Source organism: Equus asinus, chromosome 9, assembly GCF_041296235.1.
Source record: "Equus asinus isolate D_3611 breed Donkey chromosome 9, EquAss-T2T_v2, whole genome shotgun sequence".
In the NCBI taxonomy this organism is placed as follows: domain Eukaryota; kingdom Metazoa; phylum Chordata; class Mammalia; order Perissodactyla; family Equidae; genus Equus; species Equus asinus.
This window is the reverse complement of record NC_091798.1, coordinates 5,909,662-5,936,795: the sequence shown is the minus strand read 5'-3', so window position 1 is coordinate 5,936,795 and position 27,134 is coordinate 5,909,662. Positions and strand designations below refer to the sequence as shown.

At 43.1% G+C, this 27,134-nt stretch overlaps 1 protein-coding gene across 11 annotated transcripts in view; it reads left to right on the top strand.

The window, feature by feature from the left end:
* LOC106843714 (zinc finger protein ZFP2) overlaps window positions 1–18,714 on the top strand; it is a 100,692-nt gene extending 81,978 nt beyond the window's left edge. For 4 of the 11 annotated variants that reach the window (XM_070516925.1, XM_070516924.1, XM_070516928.1 and 1 more), the window contains one exon: window positions 10,519–18,711. In XM_070516925.1, coding sequence (XP_070373026.1) covers window positions 10,519–11,852 — 1,334 coding nt within the window. In that variant the 3' untranslated portion in view covers window positions 11,853–18,711. Of the gene's footprint in view, window positions 1–3,128; window positions 3,244–3,265; window positions 6,666–10,518 lie in introns of those variants that run through there. The other 7 variants (XM_070516927.1, XM_044777561.2, XR_011505700.1 and 4 more) reach the window with 6 other exon arrangements.
* The last annotated feature ends 8,420 nt before the right edge of the window (window positions 18,715–27,134 follow it).

Here is a 27,134-nt window from a genome sequence, read left to right as displayed (position 1 = left end):
ACTTTAGTCGGAGCAATAATCAGTGTTTTACGTTCTCAAACACTATTCACAACTGATCCATAGTAAATTATGACAACTTTTGCTTTCCTCAGCAATGTATTCCCAGAGTTCATTGCTTCTTAGCTTCATTTCTATTGGTCACTGGTTTAAGCTCAGCCCTTCTCTGGCTGGCTGCATCTCAGGCCTTTCGGGTGATTCATTAGTCATGCTGACCGTTCCATTTTCCTGGAAAAGCCTCTTCTGGACCATCTGACCTGCTCCATGCTGGAACGCTTGGTGCCCAGCTGTCATCCTCCTGCGAGTCCCCTCTCTCCCAGGCTGCGTAGCCCATGGCATCTTCTTTCTTGGTTGACTTTCTTCTTTGAGTGGCACACATCTTCTAGTAGCTTCCTAAGAAAGGATGCATGGGAATAAGTTTTTTGCAACCTAATGTGACTCTGAATGTCTTTTTTCTGCTTGATACTTTCTGGATAGTTTGACTAAATAGAATTTGGCACTGGAAATCTTTTTCCTTCGGAATTTTGAAGACTTTGCTCCATTGTTTTCTCGACCTCAGTCTGCTGTTGAGAAATCCAAAATCATTCCACTTCTTCACCACTTGGGAAGTATCTTCCTCTCCGAAAGCTTGCAGGATCTCCTCGTTTACTCCCGTGTGCTGAGGTTTCTTGGAGTGTTGCCTGGGTAGTTCTGTATCTGTATCGCTGAGACCCGGCGAGCCTGTGCTTGGGTATTTGGTGGGCCTTTCCATCTGCAATCCCTGCCCTTTGGTTCTAGGACATTTTCGTCTAGCGTTGTTTGATTTCCACTTCAGTTCTCTCTTCATGGAGTGCTTGATACCTCCTGGACCGATCTTCTAATTTTATCTTTGTGTTAAAATTTCCATCTTTGTGCCTTTTTGTTGTAGTTTTTGACAAGTTTCTTCAAGTTTATCTTCCAGTTCTTTTATTGAGCTTTAAAAATATTTTTAAATTATTTTTGATGTTTTAGCTGATTAAAAATGCAATAAAATTCACCAATTTTAAGTGTAATATTTGATCAGTCTTGACAAATTTATACAGTTGTGTAACCATCACGAAATCAAGAAAAATAACATTTTTGTCATCCCTGAGAGTTCCCTCTTACCCCTTTGCCGTCAGTGCCTTCCCCCTCCCCAGCTCACTGCTCTGCCGATGTCGCTGTTTACCTTCCCAGGAGTTCATAGGAGGGGGAGTGTACAGGATGTGCTCTCGTATCTGACTTCTTTCACTCGGCACATTATCTTTGAGGCTCATCCTTGCTGTTTCGTGTGTCAGTAGTTCCTTACCATTGCTGAGTAGCATTCTCTTCTATGACCTTCCCACTGTTTGTTCATCCGTTCATCATTAATGAACATTGGGGTTTTCAGGTTTTGGCTACAGCTGCTATGAACATTCTGGTACAAGTGTGGGCATGATTTTTAGTTCATATGCTTTTTGTGGACATATGTTTTCACTAAGGCAGATGTCTAGAAGTAGGATTGCTGGGTGTAAACTAAATGTGTGTTTAACTTTGTAATAAACTGTGAAACTGTTTTCTCAGTGACCCTTCCACTTTGCCTTCCCACAGTGGTGTGCGTGGGGCCCAGGTGTTCCCTGCTGAGCTGGTTAGGCCTCCAGCACAGTGCTGGGTAGCAGCTGTGAGGGGCCGCCCTGCTTGCTCCCCATCTTAGGGGAGAGCATCCAGCCTTCCACCATTGGTGTGATGTCGGGAGTAGGCTTTTTTGTAGATGCCCTTTATTAGGTGAGAAAGTTTACACCTTTTCCTGGTTTAATGAGAGTTTTGTCATGGATGGGTATTAAATATTTGCCGAATGCTTTTCTGAATCCTTAAGATGATGCAATGGTTGACATAGTGACTTACATTGATTGGTTTTAAAATATCAAATCAAATTTGCATTCCTGTAATAAACCCAACTTAGTCTTGATTTGTTATCCTTTTTAAATATTTCTGGATTTAATTTGCTAACATTTTGTTAAGAATTTTTGCATCAGTACTTGAGGGCTATTAGTCTGTAATTTTGTGTCCTCGTAATATCTTTGTTTTTGGTATCAGAGTAATGTTAGTGTCATAAAATGAATTTGGAAGTTCCCCCTTTTCTGTTTTCTGAGAAAATGTGTGTAGAATTGGTGTTATTTCTTCATTAAACGTTTGGCAGAACAGTGCAGTCTTCTGGGCCAGGGATGTTCCTTGTGCGGAAGTTTTAAACTACGTTTTCACTCTCGGCGGCTTTCTTCTCTTCTATGGGCCACAGCTGTTTGCCGACTCGGCCTCCACAAACCCTGATCTCTCTCGCTTCGGTTCACTCAGACCCCTGGGCTGCTCCGTGCGTGCTCTGTGCTCTGACCTGGCCCTGCCTCCGGGGGTCTGTATCTGTCACTGTCATTTGTCCATGGCCTAAAAACAGTTGTTTCTTTCTTTTTTAACTGTTTTTGGCAGGAATTCTCTATTGAGTTTTCAAATTCTGCCATCATTTTTAATTTCCAAGAGCTCTTGTTTCTCTGAATATCGCTCTAAATATTTATAAACTCTTATTCATATTTTACAGTTAAAATACTTTACCTCTAAAGATAATGATTTTCAAAAGCATTTTCTTCTCCCTTCATAGGTTCTGTGTTCTCGAATTTTCTCTTTGATTAGTTTATCTCTTTCTTGCTAGAAGCTTCCCCCGGCTATCTAGTGACTCCCTATTGTCTGCCCCACTCAACAGTGGGAGGACTGACGTCCTTTTAGGAAGCTGTGTGTGGGTGGGTCAGTGGGGCTTAGGCTTCAGCCGGCTCTCCTGCTGCCAGCTGCCCTGGTGTCCTCAGCCCAGAGCAGCTTTGAGCCTCCCTTCTTTGCCCAGTCAGGAGAGGGAACTCCTCCGTCCGTAGAGGGGGAGGGGTCTGGGATCCCTCCTAAACTGACCTTCAACCAGTCCTCCTTATTGTGGCAGCCCCACCCCTCCACTTCAGCCGTGCCTGATGGTGCCAGTTCTGGAACCTTTTGAAACGGAGGGGCAACTTCTTGACCACACTGTGTAGGGCCTGGGCTCATACTCCTCGCATGCCTTGCTTGAAGCCCTTCAGGTATATATTTTAAAACCATACCCTTTTCTTTTGAATGTGGGTCAGTGCAGCCTGGGGTGTGGCTCCCTAATTCAGCCCACCCTGAAGTGCCCTGGGCCCCAGCCAGAGCTGAGCCTGAGTGCCCATCCGAGCCTGCTCCATCACAGGACAGTCAGTTTCGGTGAGTCCAGTCTTTCTACACCTCAGCTACTCTTCAGCGCAGAAAAAACGGTGCATTTGACTGCTTTCTTGATAAACAATTAGATGAATGTTACCCTGTAACAGAAAACATGAGAAAGACAAATATTCTCTAGAATGCACAGATGGTGTGTTTCTATGATCACAGTCAGGAAGAGGCTTTACTAGACATCAGTAGCTGCTGAAAAAGAAAGCTAACAAGTGGTTGTTTTTCTTGAGCCAAATTATTATTTTTTAAAGCCATCTCCTGGATTTTTTAAAGTAAACTTTTTTGAGGTAATACTAACACAGAAAAGTACACGGATCATAAGTGTACAACTCAACAAAATTTTACAGTAAAAATACATCTGTATAATCAGCACCTACATCAAGAAATAGACTGTTACCAGCACCCCGGAAACCTCCGTCCCCTCTGTTTCTTTTGTCCTAAAGATAACTACTACCCTGACCATAGCTTCGTTTTGCCTATTTTTAAATTTCATGTGAATGGAATCATACGGTGTGTACCCTTCTGTGTTTGACTTCTCTCCTTCAGTGGTGTATTTGAGATTCATCCATGTTGTCACAGGTAGCAATAGTTGGTCCGTTCTCACTGATGTACAATATTTTGCCATGTAAACCTACCGCTACTCATACATTCTACTGTTGCTAGACGTTTGGTTTATTTCTAGCTTGAGTCTGTCATGAATAGTACTGCTATGAACATTCCTGTGCGTCTTTTAGAGAATATATGTATACATTTATCTCGAATATATAGCTAGGAGTACTTTGTTCATCAATTTGTGAGCTTATTATACACTGCCAAATAGTTTTCCAAAATGCTTATACCAGGCTATACTCCAACCAGCAGGATATGAGGGTCCCATATTCTCCTATATACTTAGTATTGTCATTTTTTTAATTTTCACATTCTAGAGGATATATTGAATATTTCCTGTCTCAGCTTGTTACTGCTGAAATTAATCATCCTTTTTATTTTTATTAACTGTTTAAATATCCCTCTTTTCTAAAGTATCTATGTGTCTTTCCCCCATTTTCTGTTTAGTTGTCTGATCTTTCCTTATTGATTTGTAGGGATGTATATTTGGGATTTGAGTCCTCTGTCATACAGATATGTGTATTGCAAACATTGTTTCCCACTCTGGCCAATGGTGTCATTTGATAAACGGAAGTTCTAAATGTTTCAGATAGTCCAATTAATCAAGGTTTTCTTCCCCCTGGTGGCTAGTGCCTTTTCTGTCCTACTTAAGACATCAGTGCCATGAAGATCTTGTATGTTTTCCTTTAGCAGCTTTATTCTTTTGTCTTTCATACTTAGGTCTACAGTTCACACGGAAGATTCATTATTCATTGTTTTCCATGTGGGTATCCAGCTGGCCCAGGATCCTTTACTGAAAAGACTGTCTTTTCCCCGTTGTACTGTGCTGTCACCTTTGTCATGCTTAAGTTGACCTCATGTGCATGGGTCTGATTCTGGCTCTATAGTCTATTCCACTGGTCTGTTTGTGTACAGGTCTATTTGTGGACTCTGTTCTGTTTCATTCTTGTTGTCTAATCTTGTGCCAATACAACACTTTTAATTACTCCAACATTATATTGTCTTACAATTGATGATGTAAGTCCTCCAGCTTTGTTCTTTTCTTTGTTTATAGAATTTTAGAATTGGCTATTCAATTTCAACGAAATTTCTACTGAGATTTTGATAAGAATTGGCCTGAATCTGTAGATTAATTGGGGAAAATGAGGAGTATTCCATTCTATAAACGTAGTATATCCCTACAGTTGTTTAGGTTTTCTTTAATTTCTCTGAAATGTTTCTGTAATTTTATGTGCATAGTTCTTGCACATCTTTCATAGTATTATAGTTATTTCTAACTCTTTGTTGTTTTTGATGCAATTATAAATATGTTTTGAAAGTTTCATTTTCCAATTATTTGTTGCTGGTATATAGGTTTTTATATATTGCTCTTGTGTCCAGAAACTTTACTGAATTCCCTTGTTAATTCTAAGAGATTGTCCACAAAGTATTATGCATTTTTATATGAACATAATCGTATTAGCTGAGAATAATGACATTTTATTTCTTCTTTTGCAAACTTTTATTTTTCCTCTCTTAGTCTTGTACTGGCCCAGACTTCTGTTACAGTGTCCCACAGAAGAGGTGGCAGCAGACATGCTCGTTTCAGCCCCGTCTGGTGTTTTCAGTATTTGACAATTAACTGCGATAGTTTGTTGTAGATTTTTGAGGGATACTCTTTTATCAGATTAAGGAAATTCTGTTCTACCCCTACTCGGCTGTGAATTTTTATCACAACTGAGTGTTGAATTGGGCCAGATGCCTTTTCAGCATCTATTGAAATAATTATGTGATTTTTCCCTTTATTTTGCTAATGTGGTGAATGACTTTGAGTGATTGAAGTATGAGAACATCCTTGAATTTCAACTTATTTGTAACATATTATCCTTTTTTATGTCACACCTTTTGCTAATATTTTGTTTAGGAATTTTATCTGTGTTCATGAGACAGAATGGTCTGGGATTTTATATTTTTTTAATTGTCCTTCTCAGATTCTGGTAGGTCGTCCTGACTTCATAAAACCAGTGGAAGTGTTCCTTCTTTTCAGTGCTCTGGAAGAGCTTGTGTAAGATTGTGTTATTTCTTCTTTAAATGTTCAGAAGAATTCACTGGTGAAACCATCTCTGCATGGAAATTTCTTTGTGAGAAGGTTTTAATTTGAAGATTCAATTTATTTATTAGATATAGACCATTCAGATTTTCTGTTTCTTCTTTTGTCTGTTTTGGTACATTGTACCTTTCTAGGAATTGGAGTCTTTGTCTAAACTGTCCAATTGATTGGTATAAAGTTTGCTCATTATGTTATTATCTTATCAATCTCTGTGGAATCTGTCCTGATGTCCCCTTTATCGTTCTTGATCTTGCTAGTGTGTGCCTTCTCTTTTTCTGATTAGTCTTTCTAGAGGTCTGCCAATTTTTTGTTAAGTTACTAATTTCTGTTATCTTTATTATTTCTTTCCTTCTCCTTTGGGTTTACTTTGCTATTTTTCTAATTTCTTGAGATTGATAATCAATATAGACAAATAGATAGTTGCACATTTCCTCCTGACGGTGGTTGTAGCTGCATCCTATAAGTTCCAGTTCATGTTTTTATTATCATTTAGTTTAAAATATTTCCTAATTCTTGTTGTGATTTCTTTTTTGATCTATCAATTATTTAGAAATGTATTGCTTAATTTAGAAACGTCTATTGATTTTCTAATTATCTTTTTGGTATTTTGGTATTCATTTCTGGCTTTATTCCACTGAGTCAGAGAACATATTCTGATGGTCTCAGTCCTGTGAAATGTGTTCATGCTGCTTCATGGCCCAGTACGTGGTCAGTCTTGGTAAGTGTCCTGTATACTCTTACATATAATGGGTGTTCCGTCGTTGTTCAGTATAGTGTTCTAAGTATATCAGTTAAGTCAAGTTTGTTTTTCTGGTTGTTGAGATCATCCCTATTCTTAATAGTTTGATTACTGAATTATTGAGAATGGTATGTAAACATATCTCACTGTAATTGTTAAGATTTCTCTATTTTTCCTTTTCATTCTCTCAATGTTTACTTTATACATTTTGAAGTTGCGTTATGTTCAAATGTAGACTTGTTATATGTTCCTGGAGAATTCACCCTTTTGTCAATATGGAGTATCTTAAAGTCTGTTTGCTCTAATATTGTGAGATTTGTCTGATATTAGTTTACGTATACCAGCTTTCTTGTGGTTAATGCTTACATGGTAAATCCTTTCCCATTCTTGTCTTTTCTATATTTCTGTGTCTGTATTTTTGGTATTTCTCTTCTAAGTGGCATTTAGTTTTATTTTATTTTTTTTCCAGTCTCACAATCTAAGTTTTTTAATAAGATAATTGAGACCAGTTACTAATATATATGAGATTGGACATCTACTATCGTATTATTTATTTTCTATTTTACTCACCTGCTTTAAATACTTTTTTGTCTTCTATCTTGCCTTGTCTTAAGTTAACTATTTTTAGTGTTCCATTTTAACCCTGTATTAGCTAGTTTATGTACTTTCTTTAACTAGTCTTTTATTGATAAGTCTAATAAGTAAAACCAGCTTATTATTATCCAAAATTAATTTTTACTTTTAATAATTCAGACAATGCTAGTACCTTAGAACATTAATTCTGTTTTCTTCCTTCAACCTTTTGTGTTATTTTTGCTATGTATTTTAGTTATGTATATGTTTTCAACCTCTCAAGACATTATGATTATTGTTTTGTGCAATAATATTTTTATTTATCCATGTATTCACTCTCTCCATTGGTTTTCATTCCTTCTTACATTTCCACATTTCTGCCTGGAGCACTCTAATCATCATTTCTTTTCCATTTTTTCTTTCTTTTTTTTTTTTGCCTGAGGAAAACTAGCCCTGAGCTAACATCTGTGCCAGTCTTCCTCTATTTTTCATGTGTGGGACACCGCCACAGCATGGCTGATGAGTGGAGTATGTCCGGCCTCAGGATCCAAACCCATGAGCCTGGGCTGCCGAAGTGGAGTGTGCAGGCCTTGAACCACTCGGCCATGTGCCTGGCCCTGTTGTCACTGTGTTCTTTTAACGTGGGTCTTCTGATGACACAGTCTCTTTTTATTTGTATGGAAGTATCTATTTCATAGTCACTTTTTAGGAATATTTTCTTTCTATTGAATCCTAGTTTGGCAGTTACATTCTTTCAACACTTCAGATGTTGCTTCATTGTCTTCTGCCTTCCATTGTTTTTGTTGAAAAGACAGCTGTCTGTCTTATTTTTCCTCCTTTGAAGGTAATGTGTTTTTTCTCTCAAGCACCTTTCAAGATGGTCTTGGTTTTCAGTGGTTTTACTATGACGTGCCTAGGTGGATTTTCTTTGTATTTATTCTGCTTAAAGTCTGTATTGCTTCTCCAATTCATTTTTCAGCCTTTATTTTTTCAAATAATGTTTTTGCCCCATTCTTTTCCTCCGCCCATTCCAGAACTCGAGTCACACATATGTTCAGCCTTTTCACTATGACTTATATGTCTCTTTTTAAATTTTTTTCCTCCAGGTTTTACCATGGATGTTTTCTGCTTATGTGTTTTTCTATTCACTATTCTTCTTTTCTACTGTGTCCAATATACTGTTAAATCTATCTATTGAGTTCTTTATTTCAATTATTATATTTTTCAGTTCTAGAATTTTCATTTGATTCTTTGGTTCCAATCCTCTATTGAAATTCTCCTTCTTATCTGTTTTATTGACCATATTAATTACACATTGTAAAATCCATATCTGATAACTTGGGTGTCTGAGTTCTGTGGGTCTTTGTCTATTGTCTGTTTTTCTCTTGATTCGGTTTCTTAGTACTCCTGGTACTTTTTGATTGAATCCGTTATGTGTGACCTTATGTGTGAAGGAGTGAAGAGGCTGTGGATGCTGTTGTATTCCTCCAGAGGAGACTGGCTTTCTCCTCTGACAGGCAGCTGGAGTGCAAGCAGGCCCCTCTCATTCAGCCAAGACTTGTTGGCTAGAGATGGGGTGCAGTGTTTGTAAAGCTTTTCCCGTCTCTTGTTTGCCCTTACTGCTAGGTTGTAGCCCTCCAGGAGGCCCAGTGGAGAGCTTCACGTTTGCTGCAACCACCACTCTGCCTTCTTTGGAGGGTCCTAAACTCCAGTTTTTGACTTCACAGTACCATAAGACTATAGAAAGTTCTGAATTTCTGCTTAGCTTAGGCTCTTGCCCTGAGTAGCATAAGAATTCAGCAAGTTCTGTGAGGAAAAAACCACTAAGTGTTGGGATCACCTCTCTATTTCCCTTCTCTTCCAAATATTAGACTGTCCAGTTGGCCTCAAGTAACTTCTGATGCCTTTAGACAGAATATATTTTTAATTCAGATTTTCCTATTGTTTTCTGCAGGAATGCTGGTCTGCTATAGGCTGCTCTGTCAGGTCCAGAAGTGAGAGCCAGCCCCAAGGTCTTCAGTTTGGGCAGTACCAGCATACCCAACCCTTCTTTATGCTGAGCACAGATGCGTTACTCTGAGCTGACCAGAATTTCAGCCTTGAAAGGCACCTCTTTATCTTTCTTTTCCAGATATATAAAGTAGATTATTTTTTTGATTGTAGCTCTTTGTAGATTTTTCTGGAGTAAGTACCAAAAAAAAGTGACAAGGGAGGCTGTTCTTAATAGGATTTCCCGGGAACCTCTGCATCATCTGTGTTTAGTCTCTAGTCCTTATCATTGCATTTCCTAGTACAAAGTCTTAAATAGACTTAACATAAAAGGCAGATATTCACAAATATATACGGAAAAGTAAAGTGCAATTCAGAACTCTGCTTGTTAATATCAAGGTACCCATGAACCCCAGTGAGACAGTTGTTGAATAAGTATAGAATTTGTGTGTTGGGAGAGGACTCATTTTGTCAGATAATTCATAGACCATGGTGCCCATCCCAATAGCAGAGTCCCACTTCTAGTGACTAGTAGACTCCTTTCCTTGGTGCAGGGCCTCTCCTTCCTGGACATGCTGGTGTGTCCTGGCAGGTTTGCTGCTTTGTCTCAATTTCCTGTGCTCACACATACGTCCTCATGGTACATTTTCCTCAAATGGATGTCACAGTATTCATATAGGTTTGAAACTATTGCTTGCTCACTGATAGCAGGAGGTCCCAATATGATTGGTAGATATGAGTATTTCACACAGCCTTTATAGTAGCCTAAATTTTTAATATCCATCTGAATGCTAAAATGAGTATAAAATACAAAATGTTCATTTTAGTAGTTACTCTGGAGCTGAGTTTTTTTCTACCAAGTGTTGACCTCTAGTTTAAATGGTTTCTTCAGGCCACATCTGGGCTATCACTAAAATAGACAAGGTACATTTTTTTTCTGATCTGTTAGCGTAGTTTTGTCTGTATAGGTTTTTTTGAGGCTTAGAAAGGGAACTTCTCTGTAATCACAAAGAAAATAAGTGTTGTACCCACCATCCCAACCCAGGCCTGTGACCTGCACTCAGGCTCTTCTGCCTTATCCATTATCCATTAGGTCACCCCTCCTGCTGTGTCCTCTGTGAATCTCCTCCCTTTTCCTTTCTTATCCTCACTGCAAGAAATCTTCAAAACTAAAACCAATTTGTTACCATTATAAATAGGCTCACCTTCTTATCCCAACTACAAGTTTTACTAGGATAAAACAGACATTTTTCTTTTTGGTGTCTTTCAGACTGGATGACTATGCCTGTAGGTAGGAAATCTACTCTCAAGGCAGATATTCCTGAAGAAGGATCGGATCGGTGGGTGATAAAGGAGAGACTCACTAGAGATGGTCACTGGAAATGTGACAGCCTATTGGAACGTCAGCCTAGAGGCCAGGAGATGAAGTTGCAGCAAGCAGTACTCACTCACCAGAAAACCTCATCTGTGGTTAGTGACCAGGAATGTGATGAACCTGGGAAGTGCTGCACCGTGAGCTCATCTTTTGTTCAAAGTCAGGGATTACAGTCTAGCAAAAAAGCCTTTGAGTGTAGTGAGTGTGGAAAAGTTTTCACTAAGAGTTCAGTCCTTAATAAACATCAGAAAACTCATACTAATAAACTTAATGCAAATCAGAAAACTCTTATTAAAGAGAAACGATATGAATGTAGAGAATGTGGGAAAGCCTTTCACCAGAGTACACACCTTATCCATCACCAAAGAATTCACACTGGTGAGAAACCATATGAATGTAAGGAATGTGGAAAGGCCTTCTCAGTGAGCTCCTCACTTACATATCACCAGAAAATTCATACTGGAGAGAAACCTTTCGAATGCAACTTATGTGGAAAAGCTTTTATCCGAAACATCCACCTTGCCCACCATCACAGAATACATACTGGAGAGAAACCTTTTAAATGCAACATATGTGACAAAGCCTTTGTGTGCAGGGCACATCTTACCAAACACCAGAATATTCATAGTGGAGAGAAACCCTATAAATGTAATGAATGTGGGAAAGCCTTCAATCAGAGTACCAGTTTTCTTCAGCATCAGAGAATTCACACTGGAGAGAAGCCCTTTGAATGTAATGAATGTGGAAAGGCCTTCAGGGTGAACTCTTCCCTTACTGAACATCAGAGAATTCATACTGGAGAGAAACCTTATAAGTGTAGCGAATGTGGGAAAGCTTTCAGGGATAATTCATCGTTTGCTCGACATCGGAAAATTCACACTGGAGAGAAACCGTACAGATGTGGTTTGTGTGAGAAAGCCTTCAGGGACCAGTCAGCCCTAGCCCAGCATCAGAGAATTCACACTGGGGAAAAGCCCTACACGTGTAACATATGCGAGAAAGCCTTCAGTGACCACTCAGCCCTCACTCAACACAAGAGAATTCACACTAGAGAAAAACCCTACAAATGTAAGATCTGTGAGAAAGCCTTTATCCGAAGCACACACCTTACTCAACATCAGAGGATTCACACAGGAGAGAAACCCTATAAATGTAATAAATGTGGGAAAGCTTTCAACCAAACTGCCAACCTCATTCAGCATCAGAGACATCATATTGGAGAAAAGTGACGTGACGGGAGTGTAGATGGAGGAGCTTTAAGACTGAATATATGAGTTATTGAATGTAAGCGAGTCATTCTAGAGAATAACCAGGAACACTACATTGAGACAGTCATTTTATTTACTGAGAGTCAAGCTTCACGATATTGTGGGTTTTGAGAGTTTAGGAATGGCAAACCCTCCTCGTGGTTCAGTGCTGCCTCAGTTGAACACCAGTGCTGTTTAATAGTCTGAATTACCAAGTGTCAGAACTAAAATGGACCTTCATTGACAACCTAGAAATTGGTTTATCAAATTTATGTTTTAACTGTTAAGACAAATTATAAAATTGTAAAAATTAAGGTTGAGAAGCAAAGGAACACAAAAGTAAGAAAATGGCCTACAAGCGTTTTACTCTACTTGCTTCTCTTATATAAGAGGATTCCCACCTCAATGGAACCCTCTGTTCTCCACACCCACACTCCCAATGCCCAGTGTAAAGACGTGCAGCCACCCTGGTCAGCCCAGGACTTACTTGAATTATGCTCCCCGCCTTCAGCTTCAAGCCATGTGGGGCCAGGTCTCCCTGGGCTATGTGTCCACTGCTGCTTACCTGTATTCTCCTTCTGAGACACTTCATTTGAATGGCATGTCCCTATTTTGCTTTAGCAACTCCTAAGTGGTAACATTATGTCACTTATTACCACCCCGTTTGCCCTTGGGGAGTGTGGTGATCTGATCTCATACACAGTCCATGATACTGGGTGTTGCAGTCAAACCCAGCTTTCAGAACTTGGGACCTCTGTCTGGGAGGCAGAGGTTAATCAAAATCTTGAGTTACCCAGTTCCTCTGGGCCTCAGTTCGACTCTGACCCTGGGATGATACCTAAAGCAGGGGCTTAGTCTGTGTGGATACCCTCCAATTCTGCACTGCACTCTACACACAGCAGTCAGGACATGCGCAGCTTCAGGTGTGGCGATCCCAGCCACCTAGTGGTGTCCCAGGCCACCTCCACTTCTGGGACTTGGCATTTCCTGATGTGCAATTGCATGAAAGGTTGGAGCCCCAAGGCCAGCTCCCGGAAGGCTCTGACCCACTCTCTTTCCCTCAGCTGGGCTGTCCTCTGTGTCTACCGCATTAGAGTGTATTTGTTACTGCTGGGATATTGACCTGCTGCATCCTAGTTCTTGCCTTACTTTTGTCCAGTTTTCTGAAGGTTTTTACTCTGTTCACAGGAAAGACAGAGAGCTTTGAATTTCTGCTTTTGGATTTGAAAGTGGCCATTCCTTCTCCTCCGGCCGGGTATGGCACTCCTTAAAGACTCTCCCATCCTTACAGTGGTGGGCGACATGTTGAATGATTCTACAGGTCAAGAAGTGGTCAGCTACACTGTGACATTCTCTGGCAGGGGCAGTGTCCATGCTCAGAAGTTTGATTGAGACTCTAGTCCTACAGGTCCAGTCTCCATCTTTAAACCTTCAGTGCTTTCAGTGGAAATCACAGATAAAATAACATCTCTGTGCCTTCACACACTCAGCCTCTGGTGGCATTCTCCCCTTCCGCTCCACAGAGAATGGGGAGCCCACACCACCGCAGGCTGGAACACACCATGTAATGAAGATGGAAGAGCAAGTAAACTGTCATTCCAGGAAGCAAAGTGGCAGGGTGCTGGCCTGTGGAACAGCTGTCCATCAGGTTGGGCAATCTGCTGGCCCCTACGCATGCTGCACCTCAGCTCCAAGGCTCAGAAGAGGCTGTTCTCCATCATGTTGGAGTCAGTCCCTGCTGCACACACCTGCCTTCAGTGCTATTCGTGTGGCCTGCCTGGTCCTGACTGTCACCCTCTCACCTTGAATCCCTGAGAAATACATTGCCAATTTGTTGTTCATTTTGCTTGTTATTAACAAGAGCTGTCGCCACTTGGTCTGTGCCTGCAGTTGAGCCAAGACCTGCTGCCGCTTTAAGGGCTCCATTCGTCGCAGTGACAGCCCCAGGAGCTGTTCCTCCACCCGAACCAGTGCAGTCTGAAGCCCTCCATCTGGGATCAGTCCATGCTCCCTGAGCCCACCTCCTGGCAGGCTTGGGTCTTCAGGGAATTCAACTCTGAGGTGCCTGTTCACTCGTCCCTGTCTGGGGGGATGAGCTGGGCCAGCCTGGATACACTCATGGGACTGCTGCTGGACCAGGCCATTAGCTCTGGCTGGGTGACATTCTGCCATATGATCAGCACCTCACTGCGTGACTTTCTCAACCATAGGCGTCAACATTTTCCTGGGTGCTATTCTGTACTTTTCTAATCTGAAGTAGTATGGCTCTCTGGGCAGTCTGACCTTTGGCTGACCCCTAAAAGTGCATTTTTGAGAACCCTGAATTAAAGATCCTCAGCCACCTTCTCTTCTGCCAACTGATCTGCATGGTGTTAGACAAGATATCGGCAATTATTGGGAGGGACTTTACCCCACCCTCAGCCAGGTTAATCCCAAGACATCCAGAGAGTCCTAGGAAGAGGAGTTCATTGCATACCTCACTTTTCTAGTCTTACTGATTGACCACATAGAGGCTGACTGTGACAGACGGTCAGGACCACTCTTTGGGACCCTTCAGGGTTACAGAGTTTGCAAGCTGGTAACGTGCCGCCCTCAGCACATCCAGACGATCCCCCACTACTTCCTGCCCCACGTGGTGCACAGACTTTCCGGCACACCCACAACTATGCCATCTCAAGATGACGAATCTGCATGTGGCAGAGGGACTGCTGAACTTACATGCGAGCCAGTCTCCTCACCCCTCACCTGGACTAAAGAAAAAGCTATGAGCCAGAGAAGCAGACCTAGGACCCCCCTCCCGCGTCAGAGCTCTCCTGGTGTACTTTGGAATTGTCCAGGGAGCAAACCCATTGGAGGTGCCAACCCTGCTCTGCCCAGGGGAAGGGGTTTCAGTAGAGGTTTAGCATCTAGACTTATAGTCTTCAATGCCTGTGGGCTGCCATGAACAGCTGCTGAAACTGCCTGCTCTCGAGGGAAAAAAATTGTTCCAAGTTTCCCCTTTCAATTTCCTCGAATCCCTCTCTCTCGTCAGGTCTTCCTCATCTCCGGCTGATTGGTTCTACACCTAGCTTCTCCCCATCCACCTGGGTCTGCCCAGCCTTGACAGCGGCATCTCCGTGAGGTGGTGCCCTCCTCCATCTCCAGCACTGCTCTGCCACGGCACCTTGGCCGCCGCAGACTCAGGCTTCCAGCTCACTGTGCGTGAGCAGCAGAGGCTTGGGTCAGAAGACCCCTGAACTGCATGCATGCCTTTGGTTGGGAAAACCCTTCCCCTAAGCATGGACTGAGTCCAAGAACGGGCGTCTGATTCCTCTCGATTCATTCCTGTTGCCCCTGCTCCTCGCACTGCCCTCCCGTTTGCTGCTGGACCAGCCAGCAGGACGACATGGAGACAAGACACGCCCGCCCTGCTTCATCCTGCAGAAGGAGGGTTCCCAGCTTCGCAGCCCACCTCCACTCCTGCTGAATATGTTTTTGGTAGTATTTTTACTTTTAATATTTTTATACCTGTTTATGAAGGAGAAAAAATAGAAGGCTTGATTGTTTGCCATCACTGAAGCACTTCTCAGTTGTGCTACCACTCATTGTCCACAAGTGCCAGGATTTGGTCGCCTGGACATATCCCTCCTTGTTCTGTGTGTTACCCTACACACCACACATCACTGTCCTTAAAAAATCGTTGCCATAAAAATTATTATCACTGTGTTTTTCTGAAAATAAATGAGGAAAGTTCCTGGTGTTCCAAGATGTACAAGTTGCATTTGTGTTGGCTGCTTATCCAATTAGATGTCACTGAGACATGGCCAGAGTCGTGCTTCCAAGCATTTTTTATCTTTTTATGGCCAGTCTTGTTCTGGATCCCCACAATGACCAACCAGACCTGCCTGGCCCCAGAAACCGTAGTGTTCAGGCTGTGGGATGGAAAGAGCTATATGCCTGTCACTGGGAATAACAGCTAACATTCGAGGGTGCACCTCGTGCCACGTACTGTTGTAAGCACTCTGCACTTGAAGGTGGAAGAAAGAGGTTGGGAAACTTCAGAAGTCGCAAAGCTGGTAAATGGTGAATCAAGGACTTGACCCAGGCGGGGTAGCTCCAGAGCCCACGTGCTCACCTACTGTGTTCAGCCGTCTCTTCTATGACACATTCCAGGCCACCCTAGAGAGCCACCTGGCTCCAGACACGGGGGTGGGGCTGGCATGGCTGTTGGTGGGTGGGAGGTTGTGCAGCAAGTTCCCAGTCTTGCGGCCGTGCTCCAGGCACGGTTTTCCACATGCACTTCTGCAAGAAGACCTTTCTTCAGCCTTGGGCTGACCAGGTGGGAAGAGTTCAGGTGCTCTTCCAACCTGAGGGTGCAGGAGCCGTGAGTTCACAGATAGGTATCTGAGCCCTGGGCATCCCCTGGTACAGCCTGTGATAGCCATGCAGGTGCTGGACCCAGGCCCAGTGAGAGAGACGCTAGGGAATGCCCCTTGTGGAGGTGTCCCAAAAGAGGAAAGCTGAGGCCAGCGGCCAGAGGAACATAAAGGGGCCATAGTCATTAATTTAAAAATTTCTGCCAAGCATAGTATATGTGGTTATAGACGCGTATAGTTACTACTTCCATGAACCTGAAATGGGGAAGACAGGTAGTATGAAAGGAAACGAAGAATTAGCAAATAATTGTAGTGTATGCAATGAGTCAATAGAATGGGATGCTACGAAAGAGTGTCGGGCCAGCTTTGGTGTGGTTAGGGAAGGCCTCAGTGAGGAATTAACTGGTGACAAGAGACACACAGGATGGGTGAGTGAGAAAGGTTTGGGCGTTCTAGACAGAGTAAACAGCTCGTGGGAAAGCTCAGAGGCACAACTGGCTTGGGCTGGTTTAAAGAGGTGTGAGTGGAGCCCAGCATGTCGGGACCTAGGTGAGCAGGACGAGGTTTGGCAGGAAGCGGGGCAGCCCGCAGCGAGCTCTGGGCACTGCCTACGTGCGGGGGAAGCTACTACCACGTTTTAGACTTTGCGTTTCAAACTTCCAAGCTACAGATAGTTTCCACTGATATATAAATTTTACCAGAACATGAAAGATGGAAAAATTTCTAATTAATGTGTCCTTTCCCAATTAATTTCCCTTGCGGTGAATAAGAAATTTCAAAGTTGGAAAAAAACTGTTCATCACCTAAAGTTCAATTACTAATTTGTTCACTAATATTCCTCAACTGAGATACAAGGTTGCTCTCTGACACATACATTACCTAAGATTTTATAATTCCTAGTCATTGTAATAAGAAAAATAAAGGAGTTATAAACTTCTCCCTGAGGGGACAAGCCAGATTCCCCCTGGTGAATGGCCCCAGGCTCCTCACCAGTCTTTCTGGTCCCCTCCAGTCCATCTCCCACTCCAGCCGCCATCGACTTGTCCACCCCACGGACCCAGCCATGGCTCTCACCTGCTCAAGCCTTTCAGTGGCCGAGGGTGGAAAGCAAGGCCGTCAAGACCCTTCACAACCAGATCTGTCTAGCCTCTCTAGCCTCGTCGCCCCACCTATCCCACGGCAATGGAAAGCTCCTGGCACCGGAGGCTGGTTTGTAATTGTTTCTTTGTCTAGTTCCCCAACTAGGCTGTGAGCTCAAAGTCAAGGACTTGGCCCAGCGTAGCCCTCTGTGCCCAGAACCCAGCTCAAGCTGAGCACACAGTAGTGTCAACAACTGTGTGTTAAATTAATAAACGTGAACCTCACCATTTCCAACAAATATTGGCTGAGGCCTGTAGAGGATATAACACACACCTTTCTTTAAAGAAAATGCCTTCAATCGGCTTATGGGTCATAAAGGGCAATTCTGTTCCCAGGGCCGCATGATAAGGGAAAGTCCCTACTCATTCCGTTACTGTGTGTCGAACTGTCGCGAAGGAGGTGGGGAGCATTGTGGTTGCATTATCGTCTGAGCATTATTCAGTAGATACGTAACTATTTTAAATGATTTAAAGTTTTTTCTTTTTGATAGCACACGGTACAAACTCAAAAGCATGTACAGTGAAAAGTCACTGCCTCCCTCCCATCCCCGCTGTGGTCTGGTTTCCTCCCTCAGCGACGACCGTTACCTGACTGTGTGTCCTTCCAGAGACAGTCTGTACATAACGACATCCCTTTTGTAAACACAGATGGTAGCATGCTAGATGTGGTATTCTGCATTTTGCTACTTTTATTTAACAACGTACCTCAAAGATCTCTTTATTGCAGTGCATATGGAGCTGCCTCATTCTGGTAATGGTTGCAGAGTATCCTGTTGCATGGATCACCCCAATACATTTCAATCAGTGGTCCCAAATTGAGGCACAGTGAGGTGGTTTCCTGATTGCAAAAATGCTGCAATTAATGTCCTTGGATCTATGCCATTTCATACTTTGGCAAGTATGTGTGTAGGGAAAAACTCCCTGAAGCGGGTTGCTGCATTCAAACGGTGTGTGCAGTTTTTAATTTAGAAAAACAGCACCATCTTGCCCTCCGCAGAAGATGAGCCGGTGTGCACTGCCCCACGTGTGCTGTGCCAGCACGGAACCTCAGCTGACTCTGTGATCTTTGCCAGTCTGACAAAAGGGTGTCTGCGAGTGGTTCCCCCCACCCTGTTTTATTGAAATATAATTGACATGTAACATCCTGTAAGTTCAAGGTGTGTAATGTGATGATTTGGTACACGTAGATAGTGCGAAATGTTTCCCCCAGCAGGATTAGTTAACACATCCTTCACCTCACATAATCACCATTTTGCTGTTGTGGTTATGGTGAGAACATTAAAGCTCTGCTCTGATAGCAACGTCAAGTGTCCAATACACTGTTGTTAACTCCGGGCGCCGTGCTGCTCGCCAGCTCCCAGGCCCACTCTCACAGCTGAGAGCACTGTTGTTCGGGAGTCAGACTGGGCATCTGTCGTATGACCAAGAACAACTGTATCTGTAAGTATAGGCTTGTTGGTTTTTAGAAATCAGTTTATAGGTTCTTTTCCCATAACAAGGCAATCAGTCTTGTTAGCCTTTGTTATAAGTTGCAAATGTACTTTATTAGTTAGTTTTTGTTGTTGTTGTTTCGTCTTTGAACAGAATGGGGTTTTTGTTTGTTACAAAAGCTTTTGATATTTATACAAAATTGATTAATCTTTTCTTTCATGGCTTCTGAGTTTTAAATCACAGTTAAAAACTACCTACCCACACCAAGGTTACTTTTTAAATTGTCCACTCTTCCGGTTTTATTTTTTTTAAGTTTTAAAGATTGGCACTGAGCTAACAACTGTTGCCAATTTTCTGCTTTTTTTTTTTCTGCTTTTTCTCCCCAAATCCCCCCAGTACATAGTTGTATGTTTTAGTTGTGGGTCCTTCCAGTTGTGGCATGTGCGACGCCACCTCAGCCTCCCATGACGAGCGGTGCCATGTCCACGCCCAGGATTTGAACCGGCAAAACCCTGGGCCCCAAAGCAGAGCGCACGAACTTAACCACTCGGCCCCAGAGCCACCCCACTCCCCCAGTTTTATTTTTACTTTAACATCTTTGATCCCTTGGAATCATTTTGGTGTAAGATGTGCGATTATAGGACCTATTTAATTTTTTTCCAGATGACTATCCAGGTGTCATAACACCATTTATTCACTAACTCATCTTCTCCCCTGATGATTGAAGATGCCCTCTGTATCTTCGAACACCTTTGCTCATCTTTTGGTCTCTCTCTGGGCTACTCTGTCCCATCGGTCTATCTATGATCTATGAGCCACTACTTTAAATTATTATAGCTTGATAATAATATGACTTCTAAAATATGGATTGACCCTAAAATATAGAAAATAAAATTTATATTTTTCTAAAGTAATTTCTTATCTCAAAATCTTATCTTCTTTCACTCTATTTAAGAGGATAATTAGAACTTAATTTTAATGCTGGGAAGAATGTCAATCAAGATTTTAAAAGTCTCCATTGAATGACGATTCAAAGAGTCCTGCCCTACACCTCACCTTTTAGACCCAGTTTTTCAGGATGTATTTCAGTCCTTTGTCCGTGTCCCTCTCGTCCACGATGGAATTCCCTGACAACCAACCTCGTCTACGAGCGACTCTGGGTGGAGCTGAGTCAGTGCTGTGGCCTGTTTAAGGGTGTCCGAGTGTCTTTGACTCGATATGGTTTCAGCCCTTTTTCTTATCTGTCTTTGCTTTTTCACTTGAATCACTGGACAGTATGATGTAAAAGAATTGAACAGCACGGCTAACGTACTCAGCCTTATGGAACTGTACACAGAATGCGGCTTTGATACCTGCAGAAAGCCTCGTGGTAATGAAAACACCAAATATCAAAACTAAAGCGGATCTTTTATTCTGTTCAAGATGCTACACCACATTTTATAGTGTGATCCCCTTCACAGAAGATGTTTTCAAGCTTGTCTTCTGTTTCTTAACCATCAGGCTATTTTACTGCTTTTTTTGAAAGTGCAGATTCCTCTAGAAAGAAATTTTTAAAGAAGGAACGCTGGTGTGGGAGTGGGGGCTTATTTACCAGGCCCAAAGTGATTCGGGGGGTGCTGTGTCAGGTTCCTTTTTACTTTGTGTCTGCTAATTTCAGCATCCGAAGTCTTTGCAAGTCTCTTCATTGCCCTTGCCTTTGTTTCTGCTGGTTCTTTCTCCCGGCACCTTACTTCCCCCTTTAATTACTTTTGACGCTATGCTGTTGCTTGTCTTTGAATAACTGTGTTGGAGGAATTCTAAGCCCCAAATGAAGGTGCCATCTTACAGGGAAGATTTACATTTGCTTCTGCGAAGCCCCTCATGGACCACTCTGGGAACACTTCAATTTATGGCAGGATATTTCGGAACACTTAGGGGATGAGGATCTGGCTACCCGTCCACGTGAGGGCTGTCACGTGGTTATAACATCTGAGGAATTGGTTCGTTTTTCTCTTGCTCTGAAATGCACAAGACAAATGCCCTCTGGATGCTGGAGAGACGGGGACAAGTTTCAGCTGGTTTCTTCCTTACCCGGATGTATGTAGCCCTCTGAGTTTCCAGCTTTAAAAGGGGTGGGTGTCCCATTAGATGTTCCCCATGGAGCTGACCTTGGCCTTTGAACTCTGTCTACGTTGCCCCAGCAGGTTGTCCAAAACCCATGTTCAAGTCTGCCTGAATCTTCAAATGTTGTCAGAGAGAAAGCAGCTTCATCAGTCACTTACCTCTCTGGGGTCAGTGAGATTTCACTGAGAGTTTGACCTGATAACCCTTTATGATCTTTTCAGCTTTTCAATGAAAATTCTAAAAATATTTTTATTATGTCTTTTAGTGGCTTTAACCAGGAGATTCTGGTTTCAGTAAAGTTGCACTCCCTTGTCCCTTTGCTCTCTCAAAGCCATCCTGTCAGGTGCCCCCACGTCTCCGCTGAACTGCTCCTGGCGAGGTTACCAGTGCCCTGCACGTTTGCTAACGTGATGGTCACTTCCCCGTCCTCATCTGACATTACCTACCAGCAGCACTGGACATCGTTTATTACTCTCTTTACTTAGCTTTCAGATCAACACATTGTCTTGGTTTTCCTCCTGCTTTACTGGCTGCTATTTCAATACTCCTGCTTTCTTCCCACCATTCTTTGGTGATAATATCTTCTGCTAGTTCTTTCTCATCTCCCTGACCACTTAATACTGGAATGCCCTACCATTCAACTTCTGACCTCTTCTCTTTACTCTTTACAGTCACACCCATGGTGACTTCATGCAAATGAATGACTTTCCCACCCATAGACGGAGGACTCCCCACCTTTCATGTTTAGTGTGGGCAGCTGCAGTGTAATCCAGACTCATGTATGCAACAGCCTGCTCAGAATTCCCTGCGGGCTGTCTAAACATGATCTCAACCTTAACTCATCCGAGTGGAGCTCATACTCTTCCTCTCCAAACCTGCCTGGGACTGAGGTGGAGAGGACAAGGAAAAAGGAGGACTAGAGGGGATTTCCCTATTCTCTGAGCAGTAGAAATCCCCTTTCCTGCTCTCGATCCAGAACCAGAGGCTTCGGTGTGGAGCGCTCTCTCTGTCTGTACCCTGGTGCCCACATCCAGGTTGCAGACTAGGCGATAACAGAGGGGAAGTTGGGGTAGGGGGACTTCAGTAGTACTTCGGATTTTGGTCTTTTCCCCTGATCTGCCTGCTATCATTTCTTTTCCAGAGTCTTCGAATAGCTATTGTGTGCGTCCTGTCCAGGTCGTAAAGCAGCTTTCAGTGGAGGTGACAGGATGGAGGCTGCTTCCTCCTTATTACCCAGAACTGGAACCTAGAATAAAATTTTTATTTTTATACAGCACTGTATTTTTCCTAAGATAACTGCCGTAAAGTTTTGCTTATATTAATTCCGACAGATCCTTAATTCTTCTCAGATATTTCATCATATGAGCCTGCCATCTTCTATTGATTTCACGTTTATACTGTATTCCTCCATTTGGAACCCTTGGTCCTCCTCCAATTTAGACAACTTGCCTTCTAAAACTGCCTGTGTCTTTCCAACTGGATCTTCTGTCTATTGGATCCATTGTTTCTTGGATCTGATGTTTCTTCTTTCTTGGTTTACACCATAGTTTTGTGGAGCATATCCTCCAAATGCTTTCTAAGAAAGGAAACACAAAAGATGAACTTCATGTCCTTGCATGTCTGGATGTATCTTCATTCTGACTTCACACTGATTGGTAGTTGACTGATTATAGAATTCTAAGAGTGGGAGAGGAGACAAGATAATCTTTCTGTAAGAAGGTTATTAAATAATACTCTTGATTCTAGCCCCATTCCTCACCCTTTCCCCTCCTATGCCCTGTATACCTAAGACCTCAGACTTTCCCAGTCAGTGTCTTTAAGGGAAAAAACTACCCTCTTTCCTCATCCCTGGAAGGTAGGAGTCTGCTGATGGCTTTCTGTGTCCGGGGTGAGTGTGGGGGTTCATTGTTTCATAGATGGACTTTCAAAATAACTTCCTGTTCTCTGCTCCCCTCTTATCACACTCCCCCGCCCACCACCGCCCCTTATATAGATGAGAAGAGGAGCATGTGTGTTTACCCAGCCACTTACACCAAAAGGCTGTATCAGTTTACTTAGGTGAAGGTAAAAAAAAGAGTAGCCTTGTTTTATGCTATTTAGAGTCAAAACGTGTCCTGTGCACTCATGTCCACTCTCGTTCTTTTCATGACATTATGATAAAGGTTGAAATGGGCATTAAGAGTCAGGCACCGACACTGAGCTCTAACGGTCTGGCCGATCAGAAGCTTTCCAGAGGTCAGCACAGCATGTGGAATTACCCTTTAGATAAAGAAGATGCAGAGCTGGAGAGAACAGTTATGAGTAGAGTCAGGTGTCCACGTAAACTAGGAGATTCGGTCCCCATTCTGGAAAGTCTGTATATCCAGGAAACTAATACTATCCCGGAAACTAAGGTGTGTAATTTGGGAGAAACGGTAAGATACGTTTTGAGTATAATGGGGAGTTAAATTTTGCTTCTAAAGGGACTAACCTTGATTAGTTCATTATATTACGTCTGATGTCACTGTGTTGTTAGGAAGCTTTCTGAGAAGAATTCTGAGATGCAGAAAGACTGGATGAAAGTTCTGCACCTTACTTAGTGTCAGGAGAAGTGAGTGCTCCTTCCTACTGTCCTTGTTTCCACTTCCACTATTGGTCCGCATACTAAGTGCTACCCACTCTGTCTTTTAGAGTGAGAATTGTTGAGAACCGAGGATTTACATTTAATACATTTCTAAGTATTCTTCTCCTGAGATTGGAGTCTGAGCGCTGAGAGTCACTGGAGACTGAAAGAGACGAATGAGCCATGGACCGTTAGAGATCGCTCAGGTCCCCAGCAGTGAGCAGCCACAAAGCATGACAGAACTCTGAAGGGTGCCGTGAGGAGACGAGACAAACTGTTGTCGGAATCCACAGAAATGACAGAGGTGTTGGCAAAGACGTCATGAAACTTGGCTGCAAACAGTAAGTGATCTTGAAGCCCAGAATCATGTGGTAAGGCATGTGGAAGAAGCGATGCGGGGGTGTTCGTGGAAGAGTCACGGTGTTTTTGTAGGGGCGATGCACTCGGAGACAGACTTGCCTTTCGTTTCTGCCACTTCCTAGCTGTGTTACTTGGGGCAAATCTTATCATCCAGTTTTTATTTTCTTTACTGATTAAAAAAATAAAGGAGTGGACTGGAGAGTTTTAAAGATCCTATCCAGTGCTATTACTCCTGCCATCCTTTGTCGCTGAGTATGCAGGCTGAGAACGAATCCTGAAGGGCTTTTGTTACCAATGTCGCACGTTGGAACTTCTAAAGTTGACAGTGGGGATGGACCGGGATGATGAGATGAAGAGAGTGTCATGATCACACACATTCATTAGGAAAGTGGTTTGTTACCAAAGCTGGCGATCCAGATTACCTATGGAGATGTTCAAAAAGGCAGCTGTTTATGCCTTCGGCCCTACTCCTCAGATTCTGCAGTAGGAAGATATTATGGATGCCTGAAGTTAGGGAGAGACTGGATCTTGAGAGTGGGGCTATGCAGCTGTTACAATGATTCATCTGAGTTAAGGATAATGTAGGTAAAGGAAGCGTCGACGGCTCTTCCTTGAGAAGTAAGTCATGATCCTCGTCCTCGTCTCCTTTTAGGCTTTCTTTAATCATCAACTTTTTCTTACCCTTTCTAGGGGTTTTTATTCCTTATATAGGTCTTCATAGCATGATAGATAATGCTCACATCATACCATATCCACTGAGCTCTTCCTATCAGCCAGGCACCGTGCACTGAGCCATGACATTTATACCAGACCCCCAGGTTTGCAAGGGTGGATGATTACCTATCAGCTAGATGTGGTTCTCATGCTCACCACATGGGTAAGGAAGCTGTGACTTGCCCAAGATCCCAGTGGCAGAGTAAGAGACGGGTTTTAAATATGAAATCTTTCTGATTCTAGAAACCAAACCCTTAACCACTAAGCTCTATGGCCGTAGGTCTTGGAGAACTGGTCCCCCTGGCTGCCAGCGTCCTCTGCTTACCTCTTCGCTCTCTTCCTTTTTATCCTCTTCCTAAAATAGAAGGTCACATCAAAAAGTGCTTCTAAGAATGCTAGTGCATGCGTGAGTGAGAGCAGTGTTATTTCAGTGAATGAATGCATCCACCACACTGTTCTGTTGTAATACACTCTGAAAAGACACATGCACAAAGGATGTTTCTAAGATATTCTCAACACAGTAGCCAGAGTAGTCCTTTTAATTTGTCAGACCATCTCACTCCTTTCTTAAAACCCTCCAGTGTAGCCTCGCAATGTCTCCTATCTCCCTTAGAACAAAAGCAAGTCCGTAGTGGTAATGGCCTGCGGGCCTCCACTTGATATGCCCCCATTACGTGGTGTGATGGTTCGTTTTATGTGTCCCCTTAGCCAGGTTATTCAGTCAAACACTAATCAATGTGTTGCTGTAAAGGTATTTTGTAGATGTAGTTAAGACCTACAATCAGTTGACTTCAAGTAAAGGAGAGAGAATTAATTATCCTCAATAATGTGGGTGGGCCTCATCCAATCAGTTGAAGGCCTTAGGAGCAAATATCCGAGTTTCCCAGAAAAGAAGTAATTCTGCCTCAAAATTACAGCATCAGTGCCTGCCTGAGTTTCCAGCCTGCCACATGCTCTACATGTTTCAGACTTGACAGCCCCCACAATCATGGGAGCCAATTCCTTAAAATATATCTCTTGACATTATGTATGTGTATACACACACACATATATATATATGAAGTATATGTATCTTATCAGGTATAAGATAGATAGATGCTACATAGGAGAGATATATGTCTCTACCTTTTAGCCTTTCTATCCTATGTCTATGTATACTATATTCTCTCTCTATATGTATATATATTACATATATTTATCTGTATCTATTATACTTTATCTATATCTTACATCTATGTATACTCCTATATCCAACATGATCTGTATTTATATCTCCATCTATCTATCTAGTGGGGCTCTCCAGAGAAACCAATGTGCTCTCTTGGTTCTATTTCTCTGGAGAGCCCTGACTGGCACACCTGCTGACCTTCTCACATTGTCTCCTTCTCTCACCCAGTCCAACCATGCCAGCCTCTCTGCTGGGTCCTCAGACACACCAGGCATGCCCCTGCCCTGGGCCTCTGCACTGGCTGCTCCATCTGCAGGACGCTTTTCCCCCACACGTCCCCACGGCTTGCTCCCCACCTCCTTCAAATTCCCCTTCCCCCATGGATCCTGCACCAAGCCACGCTAGTTTAAGTCAGAGCCCGACCCCTCTGCCCTTCCCCAGCCTCCTCACCCTGCTCTGCTCTTTTCTTTTCCCACAGCACTTGTCACCTTCTCACACACTGTGTAATTTACTTATTTGTCCTACGTATTGTTTAATGTTTGTCTCTACCACTGGGATAAAAGTCCCATGAAGGAGACAATCCTGTTCTATTTTGTAGCCTGATGTGTCCCAGGCTCCTAGCAGAGTCAGCACCCAATGATCCTTGTTGGAACAATGAATGAGCAGTCTGTGAGGGTCAGTGAACAGGGGCTCCTGAGTCTGAGATGGTGTCTTGGGACTGTTCAGCTGAGGGGTTTGCTTAGTGAGTGGGGTCTGCATGGCAGTGATTGGTATGTCTGGGAGGGTCAGTGGTGGGCACCTGGGGTCGGTGATGTGGGCATCTCTGTGGGGATCAGTAAGGAGACTCTGTGGGAGAGGCTCATTATCTTGCCCAAGATCACCTGTCTAGTAAGTGGCAGAGCTGGGACTGATCTCAAGAAGTCTGAACGTAGGGCCGGCCCCGGGGCCGAGTGCTTAAGTTTGCGCACTCTGCTTTGGCTGCCCAGGGTTTCGCCGGTTTGAATCTTGGGCGCGGACATGGCACTGCTCGTCAGGCCACGCTGAGGCAGCATCCCACATGCCGCAACTAGAAGGACCCACAACTAAAAATACACAACTATGTACCGGGGGGCTTTAGGAGAAAAAGCAACAATAAAATCTTTAAAAAAAAAAAGAAGTCTGAACCTCAACGCAGTAGAATTTGAGGATGCAAAAGCTGCCTGAAGGAAGGATACAGTGGCATGGTCAAGACGAGGTCTGTGGATCTTGGAAAATTTCCCTGTCTGGCAAATGAGAATGGGAAAAATAACTCAGAAGTTGAGACTATGGGTAAGTTCAGTATTTCAATTGCTCTGGTAGAATAACCTAATGCAAGTGTTTAATCTGCCAGATTATATCAGTCAACAGCTCAGG